The 16,769-nt window shown below is 48.2% G+C and overlaps 1 protein-coding gene across 4 annotated transcripts in view; it reads left to right on the top strand.

Moving 5' to 3' along the window:
• Positions 1–16,769, top strand: part of Add2 (adducin 2) — a 115,607-nt gene that overhangs the window by 60,729 nt on the left and 38,109 nt on the right. For all 4 annotated transcript variants that reach the window (XM_029558734.1, XM_029558732.1, XM_008823244.2 and 1 more), the window contains 3 exons: positions 6,748–6,856; positions 9,553–9,769; positions 11,316–11,454. In XM_029558734.1, the coding sequence (XP_029414594.1) occupies positions 9,587–9,769; positions 11,316–11,454 (322 nt within the window). In that variant the 5' untranslated portion in view covers positions 6,748–6,856; positions 9,553–9,586. The remainder of the gene's footprint in view (positions 1–6,747; positions 6,857–9,552; positions 9,770–11,315; positions 11,455–16,769) is intronic.

A 16,769-nucleotide genomic window follows, 5' to 3' on the forward strand; every position in this document is an offset into this window, starting at 1 on the left:
TTCTGTCAGCTTTGAAAATTTTTGTTCCCTTCTGATTGCTTGTGATTTTTCACTGTTGTAGGATTATTTGTGCATTTCTCCCAAAATGACAATAAGATTTTGTGGAGAATCACATAGAATATTTACATAGCATGAAATTCTGTATTGTCTTCCCATCTTTGCATAGGAATGTATGAAATATGTGTGACTTTCACATGGCATTACTTGAGTCCTCTGTTTTCTTTTAACTGTTAAAGTCTATGTTCCAGGTTGGTCAGAAAAGACATTGTGAAACATCGATCTTGTGACCTCATTATTCATCAGAGATAGGATATATTTCACACAAGTTTGACTTCAGGGGATGGGGGATAGACCTTGTTCAGGCACAGTCCTGTCTCTATATTTCATGTTGGCCATGGCATTTGATTTTTTCTTTTTTCAATGTATATTTTTAATTGAATTTTTGTGGATTTCATCTTACTATATCTTAATCATATTTAGATCTCCCCTCCCCTATCTGCAACCCCCATAGCCCACCCACAGGATTTCATGCATTCTGTCATATATGTTAAGGTCTATTGAGTCAAGTTTGTATACCCAGATGTCAGTGTGAGTTCATTCTTTGACTTGAGTGGTTCCCTAGGTCACCAACCATTTCCCGGGAGAGACTTGAGTCCACAAGGTAGCCCCAGCTGTCTGCAAGTTCATCGAGGCCTCTACATGCCGCCCCCCACCCCAGGGCTTCTACATGCCCCTCTACATGAGGGCCATCTGGTTTTGTGATCAGTGGCAGAAGTGCCTTCTGTGTGGGTTAAAGCCGAGTGTTGGAGCCTTGAAGTTGGGAACTGCCTGGTTGCCATCCTGAGGTTGCCAGAACTGTCGGCTTCTGACCCACCAACGTTATAATAGTCCCCACCTGACCCCTGAGAGGGCCTTTTGAGACCAGGGATTGGGAATTCTGCCCCTTACATCACCAGTGCTGAGGAAGGGCCTGGCTTAGTACAGGTGTTTTTCAAAAGATCTGAATCCAGGTCAAGTAAGGTTCAGAGGTGGCTTCATCTAGCTTAGTGGCCCAGGGGCCATGGTAGTATGTATAGGTTATCTATGGTCACCTGTCACCCTGTAGACCACCTGTCCTGTGGGGGCTGGCAGCATGTCCCTTCAGAGTGAGAACCAGACATGCCTGTCTCCCGCCTCCTACAGCCACTCCCTCCTCAGCTGGGACAGCTCAGTTCTGAGTCAGTTTGCCAGGAGCAGGAACCAGAATTGCCCTCTCAGGCTGAATGCTTGGAGCTTCTGTCAGAGGTACAAAGCCTGAGCTTTGGGCTAGGGCCATTGTCTGGCTTCCACATCCCCCTCACATCCCTGCCTTTCTTCTAGGCCCCTGGCATCATTCACCTTCATTTGAGGGAGGAAAGGAAAGTGGGGAGTGAAGAGAGAACAGGCTCTAATCACAAGTGTTCAAACCTAAACCCTGCCCTTGACCAGTTCTGGGCCCCAGATCCAGTCACCTGGGTTCCCAAGGCCTTAGTTTTCCATTGGAAAATCAGGGTACTGGCCCTTCAATTCAGGGATGGGGCGAAGGCCGGGCTTAGCCCCTGAACTCCAGGGGTTTCGCAGCTCTGTGCTTTGAATGATGTCAGTCTTCAAGATCTAACTCAGGACCCTGGTTCCCATAAATGCCGACCCAAAGGTTACAGTGCCTCCATCCAGAGAAGTACTAAGCACTCCTGGCCTTCATCTCCAAGCCCTGTGTTGAGTTCAGCTGACTGCGTGTCTGCATACATGTGTCTGTGTATCTCTGTGTTGTATATTCACTCTCATCTTTCAGGAATACAAGCCTGACTATGAGTCTCTGGACAGACAGCCTTGTCTCTCTCCCAGGCATCTTCCCTCTTGTGTCCAATTCCAGTTCCCGTTCATCCTTGGGCTCCTGAAGATCCTGATCCAGTCCCAATGCTGCCTAGTGAGCAGACCAAACTGATTCCTGGTCTGGAGGAAGCAGTGCTGGCTGTTTCTTCCACAGCAAAGTAAGGGTGGGAAACCCAGCTATCTGTCAGCCCCTTGGTGCAAGGCCTGTGACTAAAAGCTTTTAATATTCCCTGGGCTTCTCTAGGACAGCACACATCAGAGATGCCCAGAAATCAATCCTGGGTGGGCCCAAGGCAGACAGTGGTTCAGAGATTATTCAGGCCAACAAGGTTTCTGAGGACGGACATAGGCTTTACCACATCTCGCCTTCCCCTTTTCATCTTTTAAATAACTATGTTCCTAAATGACCACAATGGTTAGTGACTGAGGTGGAACTTGTGAGAATGCAGAAGCATATGGTATGAGAGAAGGTGATAAGTGTCCCCACCATCCTGCCCTTATCTAACATGGCAGGCAGGGTGTGGCAGCATCCCTCATTCAACTGCCCCCCCACCCCCCATTCTACAAAACAGCTGCAAGGCCATTGGGATCGCTGCCTCTTCCACTTGAGGGAGTCTGTGAAGATGGAAGATCGGTGAGTGTGGGTTCTGATGCCCTGCCTGATGCTAGCAACAGGGCTGGGCTTTCAGGTTTCTGAGACTGTGGTAGTGGTGACAGTAGGGAAAGAATAGCTCAAGGCTGTTTAGGCTCTGGGTACCAAGTCAGACTGTCTGTTCTGGTCTAGGGATTCCTTACTGAAGTGGCAGATGGTCACACTGCTCTCCTCCAGGAACAGCAAGGTCTGTGGTGTGGGTCTCTGTACCTTCTGGTTCTTTCAGCCTCAGGGGTCCAGTGAACCCCTCAAGGAGCATAGGGATTTGCTTAGTGAGGCAGGGTAGAAAATGCCCTCTGGCAGCGACTTGCTGCCCAACTGGGCCTCTAACCTCCCAGAGCTCAGCTGAGGGGCAGAGCTGAGACGTGGCAACCCTGAGAGGGGTATCCAGGGCTCCAGGGCTTCCGGAGCAGGCAACAGGGTCTTGGGGCAGAGAGAGTAGGGAAGGGCAGCTTTGGAGAGTTAAGGGGGTTATGGTAAGTGTGATGTGGTATGGACATTAGCAGCTTCTTGGTCCCCCTGGGATAGTAATCAGCGGGAGTGGTCTGCAGGAACTTATTCCAGAGGAGAGGGGCCTTAGGGTCCAGCCACTGGGCTGTACATAGGAGAAGCAGGAAGTCTATTCCAAGTGAGAGGAGCCTGAAGGGCCTGCCACTGGCGGTACACAGGAGGTTACAGGAAGTCTGTTCCAGAGGAAAGGGACCTGAGGGGCCAGCCACTGGGGTGTACACAGGAGGAGCAGGAAGTCTACTCGAGAACAGAGGGGCCTGAAGGGCCTTCCACTAGGCTATATACAGGAAGTTGCAGGAAGTCTATTGCAGAGGAGAGGGCCTGAGGGGCCAGCCACTGGGCTATACACAAGAGGAGCAGGAAGTCTATGCCAGAGGAAAGGAGCCTGAAGGGCCTGGCCCTGAGTTATAGGAGGTTGCAGGGAGTCTGTTACAGAGAAGAGGGGTCTGAGGGACCAGCTATTGGACTGTACACAGGAGGAGCAGGAAGTCTATTGCAGAGTAAAGGACCTGAGGGCCAGCCACTGAGCTGTACAAAGGAAGATCAGGGAGTCCATCCCAGAGAAGAGGGGCCTGAGGGACAAGCCACTGGGCTGTACACAAGAGGAAGACAGTATTTATGAGGAAGTGGTTTGGTCCCCAGGGCACCTGTCACCCTTCCCTGCAGGTGGCTGCCTGGGCTCTGTCTCGTACCTCGTGCTATGACCTTCCCTCAGGTCTTCCTTGCCTCTAGGATTCTGGGCCTGGGTGAACCTGTAGCTGCTTTGTTGACCTGACCCCATTGTCAATGCACTGTTACTCCTACATTTGCTTTGCTCAGTCAGTATTCATCCAGCACCTACCTCACACCAATCCTGTGCAACACGAGGAACAGAGAGAAGCCTGACACAGCCCTGCCTGCTAGGACTTTGGGTAAGGGTGTTGCTGCTGGATTATAAGAGGAATGGAAAAAGCAGGTGAACGTGAGTGACAGCTGGGGGTGGGTACAGGACAGACTCCCCAGAGAGAGGACACCTGAGCTGAAGGGAGTAGAGAGGAAAAGGTGCTCCCAGCAGACACCAGTGTTCTCAATCTGCCTGGTGCCCCAAGAATGAGTAGCTCCAGAGCGTGTTAGGCAGGGAAGGTAGGATGAGCACTGAGTGTCACCACAAGGTGGGGACCTTATCCTACAGGTGGCCTCCTCAAGGAGAAGCGGGGAGGAGGGACAAAGAAACAGAGGTGGGGGCACAGCTCCTGGCCGGAGGTCAATGAGTTTGAACTCAACACATTTGGTTTGAAAAAGCAAATTTATAATTATAGCTTTGTATTTGGAAAAGGTGAACAGAACACCTGTCATTTTTGCAACAGAATCTGTTTAGCTAAGTTTTGACTGAAAGAACAGGAATTAAAAAGATATAGGCATGTTGCCCCTGGTGAGGGGGAGCTGGTATCAATAGGGCCATGGCAGGCAGAGGTCAGGTTTGCATATTTGGAACAGTGGCTCTGGTAACCAATTGAACAGAGGGTGGGCGACAAGAACAGCCCTACAAGCCCCTGACCACTGAGGGGCAGAAATGTAGTTGCATGTGAACTCTCACTGAGATGCCCAGAAAGGAAAGAGTCAAGGCTGCCTCTTGGGTCACTTAGGGGTGGTGGCTGGTCAGGGCAGAGAGGGTGTGGTATAGACTGGTCAGAGCCATGGTCCATTGGACAGACTGCCATCATGACAGCTGTGAGATTTTCACAGGTGCCTCATCTCCCCACACGGGTGCCATGGCTTACACTGCCCCTGGCTTTCCAGCTCTCCCAGGGCTATGAGTGACTAGAAGCTAGATGCAGGGGGCTCTTAAGGCTCTGCACGGGAACTTCCGGAGATGGTCTTGGGTTCCACACCACACTCACCCAGGCTTTAGAGGTGGACGCTCCAGCCAAGCCAAGGTCATCATTTAAATGCACTGATTACCTTCCCCTCCTTGTCTAGCACAGCCTGACTGTGCAGTCTGCATTTAAGCAAGGTTACTGCCCCGGTAGCTTGCTTTACAGATCATGCATCAGCCTCTGGAAATACAGGGTCATTTCACTGTAGCCAGAAGTAACACCCTGACCCTAGGCATGGATAGGGATTATGTTCACATGGGAGATAGATGTCTGCCTTCTTATATGAATGGCACATGCCACTTCTGGGGACAGAGGGTGAATTCTATTACTGCACACAGGTCACTGTTCAGAATCCAGCAATTCAAATTTTAGTGGGTTCTGACCTCTGTGGTAGGACTGATCTCTAAGGGGGCATCAAGGGTGTCAGCAGTCCTTCTCTGGGGTCAGCCATGAAGGGAGGGCTCTGGAGGGCACAGAGGTGGCTGTGACCCTGTTCTAGCTAAAATAAATAAGCAAAACCACTGTTAGGTGGTCTCTAGCAGGTGTCAGACATGCTGAACACAGACCTGGCTCTTGAAAGCATTTCAAGTACCCCAAGTAGAAGAGTGACAGCCAGGACTGGCCTTGGGGACAGCAGGACACTAAGATGTGGAACCCTAGGCCTACTGACTAGGTTGAGGAGGGGGCGATGTCTCAGTATTCTATTTCTACAGACGTGGTACACCCCCAAATCCATTCTTCTTGCTCCTCATCGAGGGACCACACTTCCCCAGATGGCTGTTCTTCTAGTGTCAGGTCAGAGAAGGAGCTCAGATGAGCCTCAGCCTTGGGCAGGGCATATGGAGGGGGGTCAGCCCTTGAGACACCCCAGTACCTGGGGGCTGGACAATAGGGTACCCAAGTGAAAATGATAACTCTCACTCCTGGACAACAGGGTACCCATGTAAAAATGACAGCTCACTCAGAAACAAACATCTCACTGATGGACCTTTTAAGGATCTTTGCAGAAGTGACTTCCTGTGTCTGTGAGACTCTGTCAAGAGACTCTCCTTTATGGTTCCCCACCCACCCAGTCCTTAGCAGAGCCATTTCTCCTTTGCAACATAGGTGAAGTTTTTCCAGTCTGAGCCTCTCCCACTTTACTGCAGTGTGGTATACTTCAGACTCTTTCTGTGTCTGGGGCTGGATCCTCAACTCCTTACCCCAGCACCTGTGAGTCCAGCGGCTGTCAGTGAAGTGCCACGGGACTTGGCCACAGGTCCCATTTGCTGGCTCCATTCTCTGCGTCCTCCACCCTCAGAGCAGCTGCTGCCATTGTTGCCTCCTCCCCTCTTCCCTTTCCCCCTCTCCCTGCGTTTCCCTCCCCCTTCATTTTCTTTCTCCCCTCCTCTCTTCTGTTCTCCTCCCTTCCTTTCCCCCTTTCTTCTTTACCCCTTCCTCCTCATCTTCTCCCCCTCACATCCTCCTTTCCTGCCTTCTCTTCCTTCTCTCCTCTTCCTCCTCCTCCTCTCCTCCATCCCCCTTCATCCTCTTCCTCCTCTCCCCCATTCTCCATCCTTCTTTCTTTCCCGTCCTTCTGTCCCTCTCCTCCGTCATCTTCTTCTCTTTCCCTCCCCTTTCTCCCTTCCCTCCTTCTCCCCATCCTCCTCCTGCAATCTGCATTGAGCAAAAGGGTTTAAAGGAGGTTTGACTCTAGTCATAAAGGTAATAGTCTTCCTTGCCTGTTAATAGGCATAATTCCCTCTTCTTAAAATAAACCTTCATTTTCAGGTCATTTTTTAGGCGATCCCGTCATCTACGAAGTAAGTCAAGTGAAGAGCTACCATGTCAGGTTAGTGTAGCTGGCTGAGGCACTGATGTCTGCACTTTTGTTTACAGTGCCCGCCTGAGTGTGTGAGGTGTGGATTTGGCCCGGCCTCCTGAGCCTGAAGCAGGTGCAGACCTGGCACTGAAGACAGAGACTGGACAGGCCAGGATCAGCCCTCTGGTAAGTGCTCTGCTCAGTGCTTCTGTCAGACCTGGCCCAGCGAGCTTGGGGCTCCTGAGATCCTTGGTGCCCTGTTTAATCTCTTCCTGTTACCTCAGGCCGCCACGTTGCACTCAGTTGTCAGTCTCCCTCTCTATGTGCTTCTTTTTGTTTAAACAGAGCTCCAGATTGAATTCACTTTGGGAGCTAAAACACAGTTATTTAGTGTGCACCTACTTACAGCAGAATTTCAACCTCTAGTCATAGAGTTCCTAATAGGAGATGATTCTAGCCCCTCAGTGACCTAGAAAAACCAAAAAGTTTATCACACTTGCCCTGTCTTAAGAATTCACATATACAAACTGTGCCAACCCTCATAGCCCCTTCCTGAAGCATCTAAATAACCACCATGACCCCCATTTTATAGATAGGGAAACTGAGGCACAGAGTTGGGTTAGTTGGCTGAAAAACCACATAGCTGTTAAGCTGCATAGCTGAGATTCAAACCCAGATGGCGCCGGTTCCACGGTTGGTGCCTTTAGCCACTAAGCCATCTGCAAGTACTTGTGGTCACCAACAGTGCTGTGGGAGGTAAAGGGACAAGCAGGGAAGAGCACCTCACTCCACAGAGCCCCTGTTGTCATGGGGACAGAGTTAGAGCATCTCACACCACCCCTGTGGATCAAATCCGGAATGATCCTGTAGCCTGACTCTGAGCATAGACGATGACTTGGGGCAGCCTGTCTTGTCATGGGGGCAGCAGCTCTTCAGGGAAAGGGAGAGGACCTGTGGCTTCCTACTGGACAGAAGAGACTGAGGCCAGGAGGGCTCAGGATCAGCCATACTGACCCTCATCATCCCAGGCCCAGAGAAGCAGAAAGAAAGTTTGGTGATTCTGGAACGGGAATCCTGGAGTCCTATGGGACACAAGGCCCCACATGCCCATACTCACCCTCAGTGTACTAACAGGGTAGGGGTCCTTACTTCTGTTTAATAACATCCCAGGTTCGGGGCTTTGACGGTGCTGTGGAGACGGGCACGCCACAGTGGCACAGGCAGCGCAGTGTTTTCAGATGGGCAGTGCCCATAAGAGGCTTTCAGTCTGCAGTGCTGCCTGCCCACAGAATCTAGCAGCCGGCGCCTGTCTTCACAGCTCGCATGCAGTCCCTTGCATTGGTCCTTCCTACTCTGTCTTACTCCCAAGGTCCAGGGATGGGCTGGGAGGGAGCAGGATAGAGATTCAAGTGGGCTGCACTTGCCTGTGGGTTGACTACAGTCCCTCAGGTCACTGCGCAGTTGGCCTGTGTGTGCTTTGAGATGGTTCTCTTTGGCCCCTGTCTTGAGTGACAGGTTCAGGGGATGGGGATAGAGAGCAGGGAGGTTTCTTGCTCAAGGAAACCCATATTGTCTATCCTTCCATCTTTCCTATATGGATCCGTCTGTCTCCAACTCCAACAAACCATGTAGGCTCCAAGATGAAAAGGAACCCAGAGGCTGTACAGTTCACACCCATTGAGAAATAGATAAAGTAAGGTAGACAGGGGAAGCAACTTGCTGAGCCCATGTAGTCAAGGAACAGAGCTGACCAAGCTCTGACTTCTTGTCTAGAGCATTTTCCACCTGAAATGCCTCCACCCCAGCATAGCTGGGCCCAACACAAAACCATAAATTTACTTAAAACACTATGAGATTTTTTTTTAACTTTCCTTTGTAACTCGGTTGTGAAGTTCTCCAGTATGAACAATGTGGCCCACAGAAGCCAGAAGTTTGTACACCCCTGACTCAGATGAAAGAAAAAGGTCTGGGTTTGGATGTCACCAAGCACTCTGTTCCAGACTCCTTAAGAGATTTCCTTTCGCTCCCCTCCCTCCTGTGCCCTCCACCCTTCCCCATCAGCAGGCTTCTTCCCTATCCCCAGATCCTCATCCCCTTCTTTTACTGCCAAATATCTCCCCCAATAAAACCAGTAAGATAGTACTGTTTGAGGGGAAATCTGGAAAGGGTTTTTGGTTTTGGTTTTTTGAGACAAGGTCTCATATAGCCCAGGATGGTCTTCCTGCCTCTGCCTCCTGATTACAGATGTGTGCCATCATACCTGGTTTATGTGGTGCTGGGGATTGAACCCATAGCCTTGTGCATGTTAGGCAAGCATTCTACCAAATGAGCTACGATCTCCAGCTCCTCACAGTAGTATTTTTTGTGTGTGTGTGTGTGAATTTCTCAACCATGACTTTTGAAGAGGCTTACAGAAAGGGTATTTTTAATCTAATTTACTGTGTGGTGCTGGGCATAGAACCCAGTGCCTGGAGCATGCTAGGCAAGTGCTTTACCATGAGCAACACCCCAGCCCACTATGAGGTCTGAATTTTAGATGAACTACTGATGCCCGTAAATAGCTTCCACTCCACTCTGTGGGGCTGCAAGACAGAAAGACTCAGAAAGGTTTACAGGCCATATTTCCACCCCACCCAGGAACTCTGCTCTTCCACCCCAATGTGACCAGTTAAGCTGGACCTTTGTTTGCAACCCAGCCTGATGATGCATTAGCACCCCCTGTGGGTCAGCATCCCAGGAGGCTCCTGCCAGCCTCCTGCCTTCTCCCTTGGGACTAGCACTAGCCACAGGGCAGTGAATCCACCTTCAGGCTACCTTCCACCTCAGCAAGCACTTGGCCCACTGGAGCACCAGCCCACACTTAGCCTGCTGTTCTTCTACAGGATTCCAGGAGAACATTGCAGCCCCAGCTGGAAAATGAGTGAAGACACCATCCCAGAGGCGGCCTCCCCACCGCCTGCGCAGGGGCAGCACTACTTTGACAGGTTCTCTGAAGAAGATCCTGAATACCTTCGCCTTCGGAACCGTGCAGCCGATCTGCGGCAGGACTTCAATCTGATGGAGCAGAAGAAGCGAGTCACCATGATCCTGCAGAGCCCTGTGAGTGGCCTGTCAGGGAGGCCTAGTTTCCCAGGGACTGGAAAGACCAGTAGCTCCTCTTCCCTGGCTCAGGGTCAGTAGCAGTTTAGGCCTGCTGAGCAATATGGCCCTGGCCACGTGGGTATTTGATTCCTTCCCCATCAAAACTAGTCAAGGCCAAGGCTGGGTGTGTGCACACATTCTGGCTCAGAAAGTGGCAGAGGCAAGACCCTGACCCCAGTGTCCTGTGTCCTGTCTGAGCCTCAGTTTCCAGTCTTCTTCTGCTGCAACATCAACAGATAAGTCCTGTAAGCTGGAGGGTGGGTTGCCATGGGCCTGGCTTAGAGCTTCCTTTGCTTAGCAGAGTATTTTACTTGCTGTAGGACAGACAGAGTTTGAATGTCTGGCCAGGAGTGATGAGGGGAGAACCCAGGGCCTACAAGACAGAGGCAGCCTGACCTGGAGGACTGTAGATCTCCAGACCTGAGTGGGGTGGGTATCCACCTGGCATGGCCTCAGAACTCATGCCAAGGCAGTCTACACTGAAAAGACAGACTGCTGAGGAGGAAGGATACCACAAGCCCTTAGTGAGAAAGAACTAAGGGAGGAGTAGGCGGTAGCGCTTAGGGTTCCATAGGACACAGCTAGTGATCCTATAGACTCCCATGAAGGAAGCTAGCCTCTCCAGGATCTTAGCAGGCTGACTCAGGAAAGTGAACCCAGATCTGTCTTATCCCCCTTGGCTTTTTGGAACTGGCTACCCCATGATCACTTGGGAAGCCTCACCCTACAGAAGACCTGGAGAGAATGAGTCTGGGATCTTGGTGGCATCAGGTAAGGAGCCTAGAGGAAGATGGCAAGTGGTACAGGCCTTGAAGTGAGGAGCCCCTCAGGGCCCCCAGAGTGTCAGCAGGAGGGCTGTCAGGCAGGGTAGCACCAGCCAGGGTTCGGGAGTGATACAGGATGAGGAGGTGGCAGGTGCTCTGCTTCTTTCATAGGGTCCCCACCATCACACAGCTCCCTCTTTCCCCCTCCTTATATCACCTCCTGTCACCTGGTGGGTAATGAAAGAAGTATACTGCCTATTGGTCCAAAAAACTGAGCTTAGATTAGGACATCAAAGAGGAAGCCATCTCAGAGGTCCTCAGATTTTCCTCCTCCTCCTGTCCTTTCCTTAAGTACATGGGGAAACTGAGGCTCAGAAGAGCCATGGGTGTGCTGATAAGATGGAGGGTGGCATGCATTCTCATTCGATTCTGCTTTTTAAAAGGCCCTTTGTTCTGTCTAAAGTAAAATCTTGCCAAGCCTGATGGGACTGTGGCCATCACTCAGATGTAAGAAGTTGAAATCTGGGTTCTTGCCCAGAGGGAAAGTGGGGCCCAGAATTCATTCCTGGGGTATCCTTGTTACCAGTACTGCCTAGCAATCTGGGAGGCCCCTGAGATCCTGGTGAACTTTCTCCTGGGGGCCCTCAGGTCTCCAGTGAGGAGATAGAAAAGTCTTTGGGGGTCACTGGGCTGTCAGCCTCCTGTGAGGAGCTGAGCAACAGCCCCTGGGCCTGCTGCAGTCTTTCAGGGAGGAGCTGGAAGGTCTCATCCAGGAGCAGATGAAGAAGGGCAACAACTCCTCCAACATCTGGGCTCTGCGTCAGATTGCAGACTTCATGGCCAGCACCTCCCATGCAGTCTTCCCGGCATCTTCCATGAGTAAGTGGGTGTCTAGGTTGCTGCCAGGAGCAGAGGAGGATGGGCTGGGTGGGGAAGGGAGAAGGAAGCACCAGAAGCAGCTTGGTTGCCAGGCAACAGGCAAGCTGAGGTTTCATTAGCCGGCCTGGCCTGGCCAGGGAGATGCCTGGCTGTACTTCTGTTCCTTCGAATTAAAGACCCACAGGAGAATTGTCCCCAGTGCCAGGAATGGGAGGGGAGGGGTAACTTCAGGGGAGGAGGCAAGTGATGGCTATCAATGAGTGCTGTGAGGTGCCAGGGCTATGTGTGGACTCCCTTTTCAGTGTGTGCAGCTCTGCCCAGGACTTTAACAGCAAGCCTCAAAGCCTACTCTTACTCCATATGACTCAGATCTAAAGGATGATGCCAGAACACAGGGAAACATTCAAGAAAAGGAAGGAAAAGCCCACTGCACTGTGTTCTGAGAACACGGAAACCTTTGCTGCCAGTACTTAGATGTACATCTTCTCAATCTTTTAACATAGACTTTAATGACATACCCACTAAATTTTCACATGATTAAATATGGTTCTGCAGTATTATTTTTGGTGGATGTATGCTATTGACTTGACTTGTCATGATTCTTTTAAACTGCATGCAGCTTTTTGCTATTATGGATCACAATACAGTAATGTCTTGGCAAATAAATCTGATGCTATACGCATAACTGTCTTAAGATAAATTTTGAGAAAAAGAGTTTTTGGATCAAAGCATCTGTGTGCTTAGAAACACTTATGCGTAATGAAAATTGTGTCCCTTCTCCATTCTGGAGCAAGATTAAGCCAACATGCTTCCCATAGCAGTTTGGTGGCACTCATCTTAGACCGTGTTACATTTCCTCTATCTGCCCCATTATTAAAATTATATTTGTGTTTTTAAATAAAAAAGATTTAATTTTCATTTTTAGCCATGTGTAAATGTATATGAATTGCGGATATGTGTGTGTGAGTGCAGGTACCCACAGAGATTAGAAGAGAGCATTGGATCCCCAGAAACTGGAGTTACAGGTGGTTGTGAGCTGCCCAGTATGGGTACTGGGAAACCAACTTTGAATTCCAATCCTCTGCAAGAGCAGTACACATTCTTAACTGCTGAATCATCTCTCCAGTCCTGTTTGTGCTTTTGATATTTTTCTTATTATTATATGTAAAGGTGTATTTATTTAATTTAGTTTATGTATGCACGTGTGTGTTTGTGTTTAGAACATGTGTGTGCCTGAGTGCACCATGAAGGCAGTTGTGAACTGTTATATGGTTGCTGGAAAGCAAACCCAGGTCCTCTAGAAGAGCAGCTAGTGCTCTTAACCACTGAGCCTGTGCTTTTTAATAAGAAATCATTCATTCACAGCCTTTGCTAAAATTTTCTATTGTGTATTTTTGCATAAGTTTTCAAATCTTTATAAATTAATGTTACTTCCATATAACATTTCAAATATATTGCAGTTATTTTTCCAGCTTTTCCCTTGCCTTTTAATTTGGTTCATATTATTATTCATTTTGTAGACTCTATTATATAACAGAACACACTGTTATTTTCCTTTGTGTCTTCTGCCCTTAACCACATGTCTAGAGACCCCTTTCCCTCATCTTATTATCTGATGGGACAAAGACTCTTAGCTATTTATCAATTTATCTTAATTCTTATACAAATGTATTCTTTAAAATAACTTTAGAGTTACTTTGTCAAGCTCCATTCCCCCTACCATAAAGTAACTCTTCTGGGATTTGGATTGGGGCTGCATTGGGATTGCTTTGGTAGAGAACTTAATTTATTGATTCTTATATTTTTCCTCATTTCTAATTTTTTTCCAGTATGGGGGATCAAACCCAGGGCTTTGCACATGCTAGGCAAGCACTTTATCACTGGGCTGCATCCTGGCTTTTTTTTTTTTTTGACAGCCTAGCTACATAGCTCAGACTGACCAAGAAGTTTCAATCCTCCTGCCTCCACACCCTGTGTGCTGGGATTACAGGCAGCCATCACCACATCTGGGATTACAGGCAGCCATCACCACATCTGGCTAACTTCATTTCTGTACTTAATATTTTCCATAACTTTTCTATGGATTATTTTGTCCTTTGTATTTTTCCTATGGCAAAATAAACTGAATTTTGGTACATTTTCATATTTAACCCAATGATAGACATATAATGCTTTGAACTTCTAAGTATTTGTTTGGCCTTACCCCATGGTAAAGGTTTTGACATGAGATAGCTCTGTTGCTGCTAATTCCTAGATAGTTTGTAGCTGTTGTTTTGAACTTTGTTGTTTTGAACTTGTTGTTTTTATTGATAGCCTGGCATTGAACCCAGAGCTGTACACCTGCTAAACACATATTCTACCACTAAGCTACAGCCCCAGGTGACTTTAGTTTATTCTTCAAGCTGTACTTTCTCATTGTCAAATTGAGTACTTAGTCTTTTGAAGATGTTAACAACATCAGACTTCATTGAGTTGGAAAATGTGCCCTGATGAAGTTCTGGGTTGGGGATTCTCTGAGGTTTTTGTTTTGTTTTGTTTTTGCAGCCTAATAAAGTTATTTAAAATGATCTACAGTCAGAGGCAATCTACAGGACATAGTATTTAATCTATATGTCCATTTTCATTTGATTTTCTCAAAAGTGAAAGTTGTTCTGTCTTCTACTGTATTTCATTTCAGTTCATTTCTTTTTATACTTTGGATAGGTTTTGCTTTCCATATTTTGTTTGTTGTGAGACAAGGTCTTACTATGTATCACAGGCTGGACTCAAACTAGTGATCCTTCTGCCTCAAACTCCTGAGTGCTGGGTTGCAGAAAGAAGTCCCACTATACCCAACCGACTCTACATATGTTGACAAAATAGCACTCAGAGTACAAGTGTTCATGGTAGCCATAGCGTCATTGTACACTCTTACTCTGTATAAAACGACCTACAAATGGCTCCCTTTGTCAAAAAGAAGTTTATTCTGCCTAACTTCTACTTTGATAATAATAATAGTAATAATAATATGACATTTTACATTTTAATTTAGCTAGTATACTTTTTAAAATTTCATAATTTCCCACTCAAATCCAGACCCTCCCCCCTCCTCCACCCATGCCTCCCCCATCCCCCCACTGAACCCTATGCACTCTGCCATACATGCTGAGTCCTGTTCATTCAGGGATTTGTACCCAAATGTCCTTCAGTGTAAATGTGTCCAGTGGAGTCTAGTCAGCCCACCCAATGGTTGTTTGTAAGTCATACTCTCCCTCACCCAGCAGCAATTGACCTCAAATAGTTCTGTCTAGTGCTGACCCACCAACTATTTCTCACCTCCCCTTTGGGCCCTTGTGTAATAGTGCTGACATGGTTCACACGCTTGATGCCACCACTGCCACAGGTTCACATGAGCAAGCCTCTAGTGTCCTGGAAGCCTCCACCTCCCTGTGTTCATGAACCAGCCCTGGCTCTACCTCCTCTTCTGAAACGGTCCCTGAGCCGTGGGTGGGTGAGATTCCATAGAGGAGTCCCATCCTACACTCTGCAGTCTCTTATTCTTCAAAATTTGACAGCCGTGGCCTTCTGTGTGTATCACACTCTGATGTACATAGATACCTCACTGGTGAGAGTTGAGGGGCGCATTAGCCCTCTGTCTACCCCTTATTCCACTGATCCTTGAGCCTTAGTTGTAGAGATTCGACTGCAGACGTGTCACCTAGTACTGGGCATCTCCCAGGTATGTATTCTCTGTGCCTGACCAGATGTGCAACTCTGCAGTAGCCTCCATCTGTTACTAAAAGAAGTTTCTTTGATGAGTGCTGTAGGCATGCTTATCACTCTAAGGAGGTCTCTTCTGTCTGGCACTGTGTTCCCTGCCAAGCAGCTCCCAGGTGTACACATGCATTAATGTTCAGACATTATCTGTGCATTTCTCATAGGGTTTCTAGAGCATCACTTTTTCTTCTAGGTTTCCTACCTGCCCCCCCCCCCGTGAGATTCACTCTTTTTTTTTCTCCCATCCGGCTTCCCTCAAGAAGTTTATTTTTATTTGTGTGTCTCTGTGTGGGCATACACACAGGCATGCAGATGCTGAAGGAGCCTAGGAGAGGGCATTGTCTCCTGGAGCTAGATGTAGAGGTAGTTGTGAGCTGCTCGAGGTGGGTGCTGAGAGCCCATCTCCAATCCTCTACAAGAGAGCAAGTGCTCTTAAGACCACTGAGTCGTCTCTCCAGCCCCTTGACTGGCATACTTTTTGATCTTTCTTTTGTTTGTATGTTTTGCATAACTTCAATGATTTTGCGATTTTGCTTTTTTTTTTAAGCCTCCTGCATTGTGTCCTGACTCTCTGTGTTTGCTCAAGCAGCTTGAGGCAGCCTGTTCTGTCTCTTTGTGGGTAACCGATTGTTCTAATTATTTTCTGTTGCTGTGATACAAACACTGACCAAAACCAGCTTGGAGAAGAAAGGGTTTGTTTGGCTTACAGCACAGTTCATCATAAAGAGAAGCCAAGGTAGGAAGGAACCTGGAGCACAGACCATGGAGGAACACTGCTTACTGGCTTGCTCCCTTGGCCTGTGCTCAGCCTGCTTTCTTATACAACACAAGACTATCCATCCAGGAATGGCACTGTCCACAGTAGACTGGGGCCTCCCAAATCACTCAACAATCAAGAAAATACTCCATAGATTGCCACAGGGCAATCTAATGGAGGAATTTCCTCAACTGAGAGTCTCTCTATCCGGGTGTGTCAAGTTGACAACCAAAGCTATTCTGTACACCAGTGCTTTTGGAATTGCTCATGTACTGCCCCCTCATCCTTGCCTTTCACACACAATGCCAGGAAACATGTTGTTTTTATGCACTTTCTTTGCCCTGAAATGTGAGAAGTCCATATACTTTGTATACACAGGTTTTTTATTTCAGCTCAGAAGAAATCTCCTTACATCAGTATGGATGTACTTGCTGGCTGGTCTTTGTCTCCCATAGGCTGTCTCACTGTTTTCATGTCTTTGCCTTTACACTCTTACTTCTAAGAGACCAATACAACATGACCAACAAGCCTCCCACTACCCCCAGCAGTCAGTACCTGCCCAGAAGAAAGATGGATGCCTAAAGATCTGGTGGATGCAGATGCATATTCCTTCTAGGAGAGAGAGGGGGCAGGCTCCCAGTGTCAGGAGTTCAGGGCTGGATAGGCTGCTCTGTTTCGTTCCATTCACCTTGGTACTGTGTGTTCTCTTTTGCATTAATGTGCCCTTCAGTGTTAGCTGGGAAGAATGTGGCAAATTTTCTTCTCTTTCAGTATTTTCTTAGGAATGTTATAGACATGGCAG

This window comes from Nannospalax galili, unplaced genomic scaffold (assembly GCF_000622305.1).
Source record: "Nannospalax galili isolate Female #2095 unplaced genomic scaffold, S.galili_v1.0 scaffold269, whole genome shotgun sequence".
Lineage (NCBI taxonomy): Eukaryota > Metazoa > Chordata > Mammalia > Rodentia > Spalacidae > Nannospalax > Nannospalax galili.